Here is a 15800-nt window from a genome sequence, read left to right as displayed (position 1 = left end):
AGAATGTCAAATTGAAACAAGAAAACTCTTCCCTCCTGCCTGAACTATACATACTCTTCTTCAGATTATTAAAGTTCAGATGGTCTTATTTTACCAGATGTAGTTTCTTATAAGGTATTTCAAGGCCTGATCCTTGCATTTCGTCTCCAGAAAACACTTTGGAAGTTCTGTGTTATCTCTCTTTTGGCTGCTTTTAAACAGGTCAACCCCCTGCTTTTGTGTTCACACCGTAGGCCTCCATGAACCTTTACCTAGTTTCTTGCATGGCTGCCCTCCCACTCCTTCCCTGCCACCCTGGATGTGTTCTGTCTTTGCTTAGACCACTTTGTCTTCTTTCAAAGTGATAATCGTGGTAACACTTGTACATATACTTAGTATCTAGACAGAGATCCATCCCAACGCAGTAGATACATCTGCAGCACCACTGTCTTGCAACAAGCTCCGGATGTTGTGCCACACCCTCGTGCTGTCAGATCCACTGGAGGTCGTGTGCCCCTTGCAGCAGGGAATAAACTATTTTATTCTGCACTGCACGGAGCCTTTCAAACACTTTCAAACTCAGGCACCGGTAATCGGTGGTATCAGCTGGCGGTCCGTGTTGCTGCAGACAGCTGCCACCTCCACCCAGGCTGAGGCTGAGGGTCGTGTGGCCCGCGGCTCCCGGCGGACTGGGCTGGCAGGGCCATGCGGAGGAGCGTGGCCACTGCCCGGCGCTGCCGGGCGGCCCCGGGCGAGCAGTCCCGCGGCGGGAGCCCCAGGCAGGCCATCGAGGGAGGACGGCTGGCTGGACTGCACGGCCCTGCTCCGCACACCGCCGGGCACGGTGCCTGGCTTTGTTCTGGACTTCACCAACTTCACAGTTCACCAACGTGACACACCACATGAATATGGGACGGGCGGGAAGGAAAAGAGAGGAGGAAAACCCCCAGCGAGGAACTAGGCAGAAGCACGTGCTGCTCTCGCTGCCGCCTCTCGGCCTGGACCGGCCTCCCCGGGCTGAGGCGGCGCCGGAGGCTCTTAGGCATCGCTGGGCGCCGCGCCAGAGGACGGCGACCCAAAGGCCCCCGGCCACGGGAGGGAGCTGCGAGGAGCCCAGCGGCGGCCGGGCCGCGGGCCGGGCTGCGGTGAGCCCGCGGCGGAGCGGGGGGCGGGCGGTGGGGCCGTCAGTCAGCGGGCGCGGCGGGGCGGTGCCACAGCGGATTGGCGGAGGCGCCGGGGGCGGGGCGGGGGCAGAGCCGGCGGCGGGCACAGCATCGCCGAGGCGCTGAGGCGGCGAGCGCGGTCGGGGTAGCGGGTTCGGGAGCGCGGCGGGACGGGTGCACGACGGAGAGCGGGGCGTCGCGGCGGCAGCAGCTGCTGCCCGGCGGTGGGAGGAGGTGGTGACGGCCCCGTCGCTCCTGCTGCCAGCGCTGCCACCGCTGCTGCCGCTGAGGTAAAGCGAGTCCCGCTGCATCCGCTGCAGCTGGTGCTGCCCCTCGGGCGGCTGCCGGGGCAGGGGAGCGGGGCGGGAGGGGGCGGTACGGGGCCGTGCGGCCGCCCGGAACCGGGGCAGCGGCCGCCCCTGCGGGGTGACAGTCCGAGCGGCAGCGCCGCCCCGCGCAACTTTTTCCCTCGTGCGGGGCGGGCTGTGGCGCCTCCGAGCCCTCCGGCGCGACAGGCCGGGGCCGGCCGGCCGCTGTGGCCCAGGCCGAGCTCCGTGGACGGTGCAGCCTCTTCCTCCGCGGCCGGGGACGGCTCGGCCCGTCGCTTCCTGGACGGGCAGGGCGAGCGGCGCGCCGCGGCCACCGCGGGGCTGCCCGGGAGCCCCGGTCCCGGGAGGCGTGTGGGGAGCCGGGCCGGTGTCCGCACCGGGATACAGCCCCCAGGGCGGCGGAAGGGGTGTCCGTAGGCAGCGCTGGTGCGGGAGCGGTCGGCGCCGCGTCCTCCGTGCGGGGAGCTCCGCCATCGTCCCCGCGCCGCCGGGGAGCGTCGGCTCGGTGCAGCCTTGCCCCGGCGGTGGAGGGGCTGCCCGGCCCCCGGAGAGCGAGCGGCTGCTGTTGGTGCAGGGCTCCGGAGTGGTTAACCTGCCGGCCTCTTCAGCGGCACGAAAGTTCAGACTGTACTGCTTTCCTAAGTTTTTTAATTATCATTCTTAATTTAATTATTCTACAGAAGTGGTCTTGATGCTTAGCTGCCTTCGTCCTTAGCAGCTTTTATAAGGTCTTTGAGATGTTTCAGAATGAGATGTGATATACAGTGCTCAGAGTACTCTGAGCACTTACTCAATGTGCATGTATTTGGACTCGTTCAAAGACTTGTGATAAAATCTCCACAGATTCAAAATAATTATTTCAGAGTGGAAGTGGTTATAAAGGTATATCACGAACCTCACTTTCTTGAAGAAAATAGTGTTCTAATGTGGTAGTTGGTTGTCTCCGCTTAGAGAGCGCACTTCAGAGAAAGCTGCAGTTTGAGTCACAGGTGTGTAGACACCTAGTGGGGAGAAGAGTCGGTCTGCAAGCAAACTTCCCCGCTCAGCCCTCAATTCTCATTATTTCAGAGTATCCCCGAGTATGTTAGTCAGCGCTTTTATCTACTAAGCTTATCTTGCAGCGGGAGGGAAGCTTGTGTTAGGCACTATTTCTCTAGTGGGTTCTCTTTGGAATTAGTATTAGAGAGATTGCAGTACAAGGAGATATGGGTAATAAATTTGTTCATACAAAGGTGAAGAAAATCTTTGCATGTTATGTTAGGGATGCTGTACCAGTAACCAGCCCACCTCTCTGGTATCACTGTGCATGCATATGCAGTGTGGAAGTTTTCATTCTCCAGCACCGAAGGCATGATAGCTTGTGTGGGAGGAAACACTTGGGTACTAGTGAAGTGGGAGCCAGGTGTCATTTTTAACAGGGGAAGAAGGCAGAGAGAAGAGGAAGATATCATGTCGCCTTCCTTTTCCACCTAAATTTATAGGAATGTCTTGAGTATTTTTGTTGAATTTTAAATTTTTGCTGAAATGCCCAACATAAAACATTCTGCTGAGAGACCAGAATTCTGCCTAAACTTAGGAATCTTTTAGTGGCATCAAGCTCTTAGGCAGTAAATAAAAAACAAATGAATATGGGTTCTCTTATAATATTTCTTCCTCCTTTTTCATTTTACCAGCCAAATGGAAATCCAGTAATACACCATCTCAAATATGAGTGTTTCTTCCCTGAAGTGTTAGGTTTGTTTGTTTTAATCTATTTAAGATGGTGTCCAAGCTATATATTTTAGGACCAATCAGCTAAAGTTAGTTTGAGTCAAAATGCCTGTGTGCATTACTTCAGTTGGAGTCAAGGAAATTTTTTTCTACAGGATCTTAGCAAAACACTCTAAGAGGGCATTTTGGATACAGTGTGGTGTTACTGAGCAGTGTGGAAGCTGATGTCTGTCCCTGTGTTAGGTCTATCTGCAAGGTTCTTGAACTCTCAGTTGATCCCTGAACCTGACACATAGTAACAATAGAAAAAAGCATGAATCCCACAAGTTCAGAATGTCTGATTCACAGGAGTGTCTCCAGGTTCAGAAACCACAGATCAGGTGGTCAGATGCTGGGGACTCTGTACTCAGGGTGCTGCTGATAAGTGAGTATGAACAGGTACTGCAGCTCTTGAGCCCCAGGGAAAAATGGATCTAAGGAAACTTTGCTATCATAACTTCACTGAGTTTTTCTAATGTTTTGAGTTTTTAAAATATGTTTTAAAATTGTCATAAGAAGTTCTTATGTTACCACAACATTTCCAGTTCTGTATTTTCAAAAGATGCATAAATGTCAGAAGTAGTCATTTTAAATATATGGCCATAAAGTTTCTATGATATATTTGATAATAAAAGATCAGAGGAGTAGGTCAAGTCAGTTGAATTATGCAGTGTTTAGGAGACTTCATTGGCTGCCAAAATGCCCATAGGCAATAGGAGTTAAATAAGTAGTTGTAGCAGAGGACTTGTTGAACCTTCTTTAAAAAGAAAATAAATATTTCAGAGTATTTAAAGTAGTCAAAGTGGTAATTTTCTAGAAGGCTTTGCTATGTGCATAGTTGGTTTTGATTGGAAACATTTGTATTAATCATAACACTTGGAACAAAATTGTGTAAGTGCATTTTTTTTCTCTTGCTACATGAAACAAGAGAAATCTTTGCTTTTGTAAAGGCTTCTCTCCTATTTAGTTGATACATTGATATTTGTACTTTTTCCCCAGTTTTTGTCAGTAGACTTTTCTCTGGTAGAAGAGGCAAAATTAAATATCAGTAAAACTAATCATGTTAATGGCAAAACCTGTGATATTTGGTAGCATCAGGTAGGCAGCATAGTTCAGTTTTTCAGAAGTGGCTGCGGGAATTTCTAATTAAAACTTTGGTGGGAGCTGGGCGCCTAATGCAAGTGGATAGATTTTCAAGTTGTTAAAACAAATACTTACATGCAAGCCTTTTGAAACAGGAAGTCTAATTCAGGCTGAGATAATTCTTTTCTACAACAAAAACTGGTTACAAGGGATGATAAGGAAGTTCTTCAAGAACTTAAGATTTTCTTGTGTTCTGTCACGAGAGATGTTGTGCAACATGCTGCAGGAACCTGATGGACTGAAGAGGAGCCACATACAAATTAGGGATCAGATTCATTCACTGGCACAGAAAGTCCATGTGCATTCTTATAAACGCTTCTTAGCTTGCCAGTTAGTCATATTTCAAAGGACTTGATGACTGAGACACTAGAAAAAATGGTGTGGAAAAGAGCTGTCAGATGTTCCCTGTTCCAGCCCTGTCTACTGGTGTCGCTTTACAGTGTAAAAAGAGTGTTTCACGAAAAAAAAGAACTTTCTATACACTGACTACATAGTACACAGTCAGTATTTTACCTGATGGTATTGCACAGCTCTCTCTTTATTCAGATGTAGTTTAGGACTTTCAGTGCAACTTTGAGTAGTTAGTACTTTTTGGTTTCCAGTATAGCATTTTAAATTATGATTTGGCTTGTCTTTTTAAGTAGATGAAAATGAGTAACAGTTGAAATAATGTTTAGAAAGCTTTCACTGTTCTATATGCCTTCAAACAACTATTCTCTTAATAGATTTGGGTTTTAGTCATATTTTTTCTTCTACTTTATGGTTAAGCAACCTTGAGCCAAAAGTTCAGGCCTGTGTTCTCTTGCCTTTAATGTAATTTAAGCATACACCCTGATATTTTACTCCTGCTAGGGCTGCTTAGGTGGTCTGGGTGTGCCTGTTACAGTTGTTGATTGTTTTTCTAGTATTATACTATAAACACATTAAAAAAACCTGGAAGATGGAGGAGGGGTAAAGTCCCTCTTTAAAAAAGGGAAAAGGGAAAATATGGTCATCATCAAGTAAAAGCTCTTTTGAATCCTTGTTTCTTACACAGATTATGAGAAGGCATGTTCCTCCAAACAGTTTTTGAAATACAGGCTTTAGGATGGGGATTGTTGCCCATCCTCACCCTTGTCATGGGCAGGAGGAGACTGAATATTCCATTGGTCACTGTTAATTGCAGTTAGCTCCTCCTCTGTCTTGATGGACCTTTTGTGGAGAAGGGGTGTGGCTGTCTGGCTTCAAGGAGATAGTATATAAAATCCTGCTGCCAGGTTAGATACTGCACTAGAGGGATAGCTCCAGGGCTAAGCCCTCTGACAGAGACTTTTCAGTAGCTGTAAGTTACAGGAAAGGAAATGTGCCTCATACTGCAAGGGGTACAAATTTGGTTCAAGTAATTTGACATATAAATAATAAGTAATTTGCCATTATAAAAATGCAAACATTAGCTGGAGATATTTTTTGTGTTCTTGCTTGATTTTACTATTACTAGATTCTTATGTGAGACACAATCTTTGCCAGGGTTGCAGAAAGCTTAAGTCATAGGAAGAATACCAAGTTCACAATCATCAAGAGAATGTGAAATGATTTAATCAGATTTCTCTTCTCTTTCCAGGAAAAGCATATGTGCAGAGTTTGGTGGCAGAATCTTTAAGGTATGTGGGCAAATACATCTGAAGAAAGTGTGACTGGCTAAAGAGTTGGCTGAACTTGTGTATGGAGACACAGAAGTGCCGGAAAGCCCAGGAAAAGAACACATTGGAAGAATATTGCTAGACATAGAAGAATTGGAACACTTAACTTCTGCGACAGACAGTGACAGAGTAAATACATTGGTAAAAACATCAGCAGTGAAAAGGCATACTGGTGTTTTTTCATTCTCTGTTGGATTTTATTACTTAAGAGACATTTTCATCATCCCATTTAATTCATCTTGAATTTCTCTGAACATAAGACTGTAACTGGACAATTGCATTTTAATACTGTTTAATAACACTTTTGAATGTTAAATCATTTGCCAAGATGAGTGCTGAGGGATATCAATACAGAGCTTTATATGACTACAAAAAGGAGCGAGAAGAAGACATTGACTTGCACTTAGGAGATATATTAACTGTGAATAAAGGTACCTTACTAGCACTTGGATTCAGTGAAGGGGAAGAAGCAAAGCCTGAGGAAATTGGTTGGTTGAATGGCTTTAATGAAACCACAGGGGAGAGGGGGGATTTCCCAGGAACTTATGTAGAATACATTGGAAGAAAAAAAATATCTCCCCCTACTCCAAAGCCTCGTCCTCCTCGGCCTCTTCCAGTAGCACCAAGTCCTGCAAAAGCTGAATCAGAGACTGAGCAACAAGGTCAGTATTCAGAAGGTGCATGGTTTCAGATATTTTTTTTCACAGTCTTGTCTGAGTGTATGTTCATGTATATAGCAGCTGCTGGTCAGCTCTTTTAGTGTACAGCTCATTTCAGTCAATTAAGCATTGTTTCTACATCGTAATATTTAGCTCACACACATTGTAGTTTCATGTGGTTTGTCTCAGGCACAGGTGACTTACTGTGAGGTACATCTCACAGGTTGGAAAGTATGGTTGCAATTCTCCACTGTAAAAACTTTAGTGGAAAATGAGCTGGTTAACATTTATTTTAGGTTTCTAAGAAACTGATAAAAGTGCTTCCTTTTGTGGTTCATCAGACTCACTATCGAGAAAGTTCTTGGCGAGTCCAGTACTGTGCATTCTAAATAAAAGTATGTTCTTACCACAGATTTCTTGCTAGCAGCAAAAGATATATTCTGGTTATGGGGAATTACCTGTGGCATTAAAGATAAGAATGAATATTTTAAAATATGCAATTAAATTATAATAAAGAGAAATTAATATTTTTCACTTTTGGGGGTATGGCATGCAGTAGAAAAATATAGCCTTATATAAAAAAAGCTTAAACAGAAGAAACATCTTCCTAAATTGCTTTTTAATCTATTTACAGCAGTCTGTTAGGCAGAACTCAGAATTTTATCAGAACTCTTCTGATAAGAGAAGAAGTAAGTCTTCTCTTTTTATAATTGGAAAAGCTTTGGGGTAAAAAACCAAGGGAAACAAAAAAACCCTTTCTCCAAGTGATTTTGTTTCCTTTACCTACTGAAATTCAGATGGTTGGGTTTTACAGATCAATAAGCCAAGTTATTTTAGAATAGACTTTTTTCTTCAAATTCTAATACTTCATAAATTCTCTGGGTTTCTAGTTGTAGGTAATGAGAGTTTCAGTATGTGATCATAATTTTCACAGTGACACCATTGTAATGAATAGTATCATGACACTGTCTACACAGAAATGTTTGCAGCATCGCTTGCAAATTTGTTGTATCAGTTCATCAACTTTCATCCCTCTGCCCATATAATAAGCTTATATTCAGCTGTGCTGATAACCAGCAAAGATAAGGGCAGAAGTATACAAAAAATGTATGTGGCAACCAAGTTAACCTGGCAGAAGCATTTCTAGGCTTGTGGGGACTTAATAAAGAGTGAACCTGCACTGGTTTATACAGTGGTGTCCTGAAGCACTGTAGCAAGCACTACCTGCAAGTCTGCAGTGCCTAAATGTAAATAATTCTTAGGATGAAGTTGAGGGCAGATAAGGATCTAGTGGCGTTTTAATACATTTCAATTTTTATACTGTCTCTATCTCTGAAGTCCTTGAACTCTTAACTGCTAGAGCCTCATGTTAGAGCCTTATGTTTTCTCTTTAATTATATAGTTCTGAAAATGGAGTATTTCCTTTGAAAAGAAAAACTATTACGTCTTTGATCATTCCTTGTATTGGATATTAATATGGGTTGCCCAGGTGGCACTGACTCTTTTCTTAATCCACTTGTGGAGATAGTTGTCACCAACCAATGTAACTGCAAAATAACATGGCTTTTTGGATAGATGCCTCAAACATGACAAGTCATTTTGAGCAGCAGAGAACAGAAAGAAAATACCATTCTTTGCATGTGCGTGCTGCGGCGAAGCAACCAGCATCCCAGCTTTGAGGTTTATTGGTTAAAAAGTAGCACTTTGTAGCTCCTTTGGTTTCCATGCTCATGCTTGCTCCATGCTTCTGCTCACAGCTCCATGCTGTGAGCTGGCCACAGCACTGAGCTGGGAAAGTCCTGGAGAGAATCTTGCTGTTTCTAAGTCTGCCCCAGGACTGTGTTTGTAACAGACATTTATGGGATTTTCTGCTGCTGGGAGTTACTTTGGGAAATTGTGCTGCAGATTTGGGGGGCTCTGTTTATGAGTAACCTCCTTTAGAGGTTTTAGACAAAGTACTATTTACCTTTAGACAAAGTACTATTTACATGCAATATGTTTATTTTTAATACCATGGGACTGTGGGAATTGGAAACAAGAAAGTGTTCTGATTTAACTGGGAATCTTTATCTCTAAGTCTGCACACATAATCCTGCTGTGCTCTAAAGTGTTTAAGAATCAGCTTGCAGTCCAACCTTGTTTTCTTATAATAATGAAAAAAAAAAGAATAAGAAAGACCACAAAACAAAATTTCCTTAGCTGGTTTTGAATTAAAGATTTTAAGCTTCATATAAGAAGCTAGACACTTCCATAATGCCCTGAGACCAGGGATTAGACACTCCTGAATAAAAATTTTAACTTCAGGCTTAATTACTGTTAAAATAAAGAAATCGGGAAAAGTAATTAAAAGTAGTCTCTTTACACATCTTTTTTTTATGAAGAGAACTAAGGCAGAGAGTGCTTTGAATCTTAGAAACAAATTTGGAAATGTTGTACTGAAAGAGTATGATAAAAATCAAAATGAAGGTGAAATTGTTAAGTTAGCAGAATGCTACAAAAATTAGGGTAAAACCAGAGGTGAGGGCAGAAATATAGTTCAGATAAAGAACAATGCAGCAGTATATGTTTGAGTTCCAAGTGGCTTCACTATTTTTGTGTATTTTATTTGGGGCAGGGAATAGCACAGTAACATTGTCCAGCAGCCAATGTAATGGGCAGTAGGCCAAAAGATTCTTCCCAGGATACTTCTCTTTACACCCTTAGAGTGTATTTCAAATAAATTAATGTGTAGTGTGAAACTTGCCTGACCAAATGCAGTGAAGTTTACATTTTCACTACTTGATGAATCAAAAGTACTGTGGATTAAAATGACAAATTAATGAGGAACTGTAACTTAAGATTTCTTAAATATACCTCATTTATTTGTAATCTGTATACTTTTTTAATTCTGTAAAGAGTCAATTCTGTGTGTGCCCGTTGTGTATATGTTGAATAAGAGTATCAGAAACTTGAATATGTAGAATTAAAAAGAATATATATGCTTAATCAAAGAAGTTCCTTTAATTTTGCCCTATACCTAGGTTGTTGTTTTTTTTTTTGAAGAAAACAGTTTTTAATATTTTCAATTCTCTTTAACTTTATTATTCACTCTGAATGGTTTTTTTCCCTTGGCTTTATTAAGCCTGATCACTTGCTTGTCAATGTCCAGATTATTTTGTATTAGTTCTAATTTGCAGTATCTAAGCACAATGCTGCCAGTACTCACAATGGTGTATTACTCATACACAAATAATCATAGACATCTGAACACACTTTGCAGTCAATGAGGCTGGTGACAGGGGCAGAGCTGCTCATCAGACCCATGCAGTCAGGCTTATGCAGTCAGTCTTAGAAACAGGGAGCTTCCTAAATTAAAGTCAATCTGAAAACAAATCCCCCACCCCCTTGCTGGTGGTCTCAAATGCCACTGAAACACTTAAATATTTCCCCATATTTTTATTTTATTAATGACTTATCTGAGTTTCTAGAACCATTAGTAAAAACAAGAATTGGCATTCCTCTGCTGAAATTTTAGGATTGTTACATTTTGCCTGTCTTCCCCTTATTTTCATCAATAAAAAACTAGATTTAGTCAGATTTTGTAGGGATTTTTTTTTTTTTAATTGCATCTGGAAGGATATGAAAATAAGAGAACCAAAAGCCTCAAGAAGTCTATAGCACCTTCCAGTCTCAGATGCATGGCAGAGCTATGGCAAGGCAGATGTAATTACTCTTGCAGTTGAGGTTCCAAGTGGCCCAACCTGCCACATTTTCTTCCCACCAGGCAAGGGTGCCTGGCTGTTGCTGGGAGGGTTGAGGTACTTGCAGGAGAGGAGACATGGCATAGGGTCATCTTTATTCCACCCATTAGACATCTGAAGTTTATGTGAAGCAGTAAAGATTCTCTTTGAATGATATTTTTTTTTTAATTGAAGCTACATTAGGCTGGTTCCTCTTGCTTATCCCAGTTTTCCTCAACTCTTTGCAAATGAAAATGCATAAGCTGTATGAAGTCCAGATATGCTTTGCAAATGTTGATTCAGCTCATCTGATATGGCCACATGCATTTAGAGTTGATTCATACAGTATCATTTCCCTACCTGGTTTGTGAAGGCTGATCTTAAGCAGACTTTGGAGCATAAAGCTTTGATTGATGGACTGAAATACTTTCAGATTTAAGTTGGAATGCTAAATTCTCACTTTGAAATAAATATAAGATTGCAGAAGGGCAGACCAGAACTTTATATGAATAATTTGTCTGTTTTGATGTTTTGGCACTTCCTGCAATTTCCTGTGGAACTTAAAAGGGTTGTTTATGTTGACACTTCGTACTATTTCAGCTGATTTTGAGTCTAAAAATAATCTGAAGTTCTTCCTACTTGTGGTGAAGCTATAAAACAGATTTATTTTTTTTAAAGAAAAAGCCCAAACTTCTTTTCACTCCTCTCCTAGAACAGATACAGATCAGCACAAAGATAATGACATGGAACGTTTGGAAACTCTTTCCTTTCACCAGCCAGGTTATGCAATATCTGACAGACATCCAAAGTGACAGAGGGTATAAAACTGTTTGTGCATGGTTTAACCGAAGGTGTTGTAGGATTTGTTTCTTTAATTTGCTATAAAGCCAGTGTAGCAATCCCTTTGTGAAAATTATTTTCATTTGTGTATTGAGGGGCATTAGAGTGAGTAAAAGACAGCAAACCTAGAGCCTGCATTCTGAAGAATACAGTCATCTTGCCTGATTTAGGCATATGGAAAAAGTAAATTATGGGATGAAGTCATGAGTCACTATCTCATGACAAATACAAATAGTAAATACATTTACCATTCAAGCCAGAGCCCTTGCATTCTTTCTTTTTAGAACCAGTTTAAGCTTTTGCCCTGCTGCAGTTGTCAGAACTGTGTTGCAGTCATGAATTTTCACGTCAGTTGAGTTTGACTTGCACTGACTAATGGGGCAAGTTCCTGCCATAAAGCCTTGCCGATTGCTACTTCTGATCACATTTCTAGGCAAATTTCTAGCTGCCGGATAAGTGCATGCATCTGAAAACAGAATCCTTGCCACCTGCTTTATTGCACCTGATGATTGCAAAGATTTTTGCAAGCTCCACTGAAGTGTGATGGAGCATTTTTTTCACAGTGATAATAACGAAAAAAGCCTTTGTAAGCGCCACAGGAAGCACAGGGATAGGCTTTACAAGTACGGGTACAAAACAGCACGTGGATGGAGGGCCTGGGCAGGTTCATGGTTGATGCGTGGCCCCACCTGCTGGTACAGGAGGAAGGAAGCAGGAGGGAGGAAGGACCTTAAAACCCAGCATCTTCCATGTTGCATTTTAATCCTCACAGGATAAAAATTAAAGTGAGAGAGAAATATTTTTAAAATAATACTTTAATTGAACAATAGATATTCCTATGAAAGATATATCACTTGGAGCACACAGCACCCCCTTTTAATCTTCAAAGATGACCTTAGACTGAAAAGGCTTGTGTGACTGAAATGAATCTTTTTTCCTTCGCTGTATCAATCTAATTAATCTAATAAAAATAATGCCTTCTTTTACACTACACTTAATTTTGCATTAAGAAGCTGAAAGAATAAGACACTCCTATTTTTGATGCTTTAACAAATCTTTATCTGTTTTGTATCATACTGATTTTAATATGCCTTTCTGTGATTACAACAGTGGCACTGTGTTGAGTGACTTTGCTTACCTTTTCTTAGCCTTCTATTACACTGATTTAGTCTGCTAATACCTTGTGCTGACATGAAAGCTGGGGCAGGTGTAAAGCATGGCAAAGGTGAATTAGCCTATACCTCTCATTGCAATAATCTTGGTCTGGTTCTGTAGCTGTGATCCAGGAATATCTGAAAAAAACTTTTTTGTTAGCAAATACTTCTTACTTAGGCTTGCATATGATACCATCAGTTTGTGAGTTTCAGCAATACATGGTACTAAGTGTTTGCCAAGAATGCTTCATTCAGCACCCTGAGCAAATAACTGTGCCCACTGAAATAGTTGCATGATGCCATATATGCATCCAGATTTTCTAGTGTGAAAGAATTCTAACTGCAGCTGGCTGTGCACTGTTTCACATCTGCCTCTTACTCCAAAGCTGCTCTCCATGATGAACAACCATGAAATCAGTCTGAGGTCTAGAATACAAAGAAATTCTTTATTTTCATAGCTAGGAATGACAAAGGGCATTACACAATATTAAAGACACACTTATTTTAACTGGGGAGGGATATTAAGTCCTGAGAATACTTTGGTGAGAATCTAAATACTTGGGAGAACTTAGAGAGAACTTCTGGCTTTAAAAAAACAAGTAGTAACTCTGCTTAGTATTTGCTACCCTTTGTTCATGCTTTCATCAAAATACATGTCTGAAATGCAGTTCTATTTTGTGATGGTTTCATTAAGAGAAGGCACTTGCATAGGTTTTTTGTTGGCGTTTGGGTTTTGTTTGTTTTCATTTTTTCCACAGTGTTGTAGAAATGCCAGCATCCTTGGACATTGCCTGAAATGTTTTAATGAACTGTTATCAGGTGTAACCTTTTGTAATAATGTGACTGCTTTTTGTTCACTCTTTTATAAATGCTGTATGCTGCAATCCACAATAATAGCACCCAAATCTTGCAATAATAAATTATAAAGATATTGTCACAGGTTGACCCACTTTATAAAATAGTTTGCATGTAAGACAGCATTAAAAAAATATATTTAAGCTGATGGCTTTTCAGGTAACAAATTCCTCAAGGCAGATTTTCAAAAACACACTCCTGCCCTGATCCAGGGAAAGATGTGATTGCATATGGTTTCTACACTTCAAAAATATCTTTTGAGACTATCTTATACTTCAGAACTACTATGTGAACCAAGACATGAATGATGAAAAACTTCTTTAACAGTTAGCTGTCAGACAATTTTGTCATACAAGTCACTACTCTGTTTGTGTATGCTCCTCAACATTTGCTATGTTTGAACATTTCCCAGAGGTCAGTATCTGAGATAATTTCTTCACTGGAGATTGTGGATATTGAGGGCAAGTGAGATCTGCCTTTGGTAGGTCTAAACATGCCAGTTTCTATCTGTGCTGGCAAATCAGTTGGTGGCATCTGGGATGAGAAGATGCTCCTGCAGAAGGGAGACCTCTTGCAGGAATGGCGGTTACTTTTAGTCCATTCAGGTTCCAGGAACGTCTTGAGCAACTATTGTATCTTTTCAGTAAAATATGACATTGATTTTTCTCTGTGGTTTTTTTTTTCCTTTTCCTTCTTTTTAGTGTCTATATTTTAGAAAAATAAAGTTAACTCTACTTTCCTTGAATGTTTTGATGCTTCCTTGTAAAACACATACACACTTAAAGTTGTAAAGGTTGTAGCAAAAAGCCAAACTATTACACTCAAGCACATTTGATTGGTATCATTCAAGTGGCCTCTACCTAGCTCTTTCCCGTCTGTGAGATTGCATTTGTTGGATGCAGCATGTTTGAACACACCAGTTCCATAACCTCCCGCTCACCACCTGGGAAAGAAGGAAGAGCAACGCAACCTGAAATCTGTAGTCTGAGAGGGAATGCAGCTCTGAGCTGTTTTTTTCTGGGATAGAGTTACCACAACAACCTAGCAGGAGGCATGGCTGTACCAGGTTTGTATGTCTTGTTTACAGATATAAGAGTGGAATTTATTTGTTTGGGTTAGGAGAGAAAACTTCAGTGCTATCACGTATTTCTGCCAAGATCTCTTCGTCCTGCTTGGATAACATTGGTAGATAGCAATGGAGCACATGGAGGACTATTCTTGGCAAAGAAACTTTTGAATGCAAATCACTGCAAAACAATGTTTTAAAGCATGTTACTGCTTCTCTGGCAGTCTATCTCAAAGAGAAGCCTCTTAGTTTTTGAGGTTACTTTTTTATGTCCAAGTCCTCTTCCTCATCTCTTTTTTGCTGGAGGTAGATGAAAGCACTTAAATTAGGGAATTAATGAAAGGAACCACTAATTATGTATCATGATATATCAGCCTGCACAGCTGTATCTGGTTTCATTATCTCTCTCTCCAGGAACATTCCAGAAATAAGCAGTTAAAAAAAAAAATAAAAAAAATTCAGGCTTTTTCCTATTTGCACATGGTGTTCAACACTGAGCACATATTCTAGTCCTAGTACTATTTTTTCATGCAAATTCCATTGCAATTTTTCGTGTGCTGCACTTGGATGGAGACAGGAAAATGCCTGTTCTGTTTTTTACCTTGTCCTTGAATTGTCCCTTACCAAGATGCAGCTGCTTGTCACAGGTGAGGAGCAACAGAGACCATGGCAAAACCCTCCATCATTCCCTGCTTTGCTCCTTGCTGGCTGGCACATGCAGGAGAGACATCTGCCCAGATGTGGTATGCAAAGAGCTGTGAGGTGCCAGGACACCATGGGGTGCAGCCAGTTGTGATCTGTTCCTTGGCCTTTCAGTCTCTGCTGGTACATGGGTCTTCTGTGAAGGCTTATTTTAGGTACTTTGGAGTAAAATCTGTGCAGATATTTAAGTACAGTTTAGAATATATTCTGGCCGGTCCAAATGTACTCAATTGTCTGAAGCCAGAATAGTGTAGCTAGTCAGTAACCCAAACAAGCAATTTTCTTAATAAGGAAAAGATTTATGGACGCCTTTTGCTCCAGTGCAAGCCAGTTCTAGGCAAAAAATTTTTCTAGTCATCCCTGTACTCTTGCCTGGCCAATTGATAGAACTTTAAGGAACACATTCTAAACAGCAAGTAACAAAAATTTCTTCTGAAATAACAGAAAATAGGACCTTTGTTCATTGAGCGAGGGCTTCTTAAGGGCGCAGAGTGATGAATTCTCTTTGCTGTATTTATAATTCATTACTATTGGCTGAAAGATTAGCGTGCATTCCCTGAAACTTTCATGTTTTTCTGACTTCCTCTTGGATCAAACTTAATGCTTACAATTCTAAAAGTTTTCTGGTAGCCTGTGTAAACTGCAGCCCCCTACATGAAATGAGACGTTTTCACAATCCCATTATTGTCAGGACAGTTTTTGGAGATAATATTAAACCACTGGTTGAAAAATGTTTACTACAGAGCAACTAGCATAAAATCTT

General features: G+C 41.5%; 1 protein-coding gene across 2 annotated transcripts in view; it reads left to right on the top strand.

Annotated features, from left to right (window-relative positions):
* The first annotated feature begins 1216 nt into the window (after positions 1-1216).
* PIK3R1 (phosphoinositide-3-kinase regulatory subunit 1) overlaps positions 1217-15800 on the top strand; it is a 62214-nt gene continuing 47630 nt past the window's right edge. Inside the window, exons 1-2 of one of the 2 annotated variants that reach the window (XM_086869273.1) lie at positions 1217-1432; positions 5964-6704. In XM_086869273.1, coding sequence (XP_086725399.1) covers positions 6371-6704 — 334 coding nt within the window. In that variant the 5' untranslated portion in view covers positions 1217-1432; positions 5964-6370. Of the gene's footprint in view, positions 1433-5629; positions 5685-5963; positions 6705-15800 lie in introns of those variants that run through there. The other variant, XM_023944496.2, reaches the window with a different exon arrangement.

This window comes from Cyanistes caeruleus, chromosome Z, assembly GCF_971803275.1.
Source record: "Cyanistes caeruleus chromosome Z, bCyaCae1.hap1.1, whole genome shotgun sequence".
NCBI lineage: Eukaryota > Metazoa > Chordata > Aves > Passeriformes > Paridae > Cyanistes > Cyanistes caeruleus.
The sequence above is the reverse complement of the archived record's forward strand: the minus strand, read 5'-3'. Positions and strand labels throughout refer to the sequence as shown.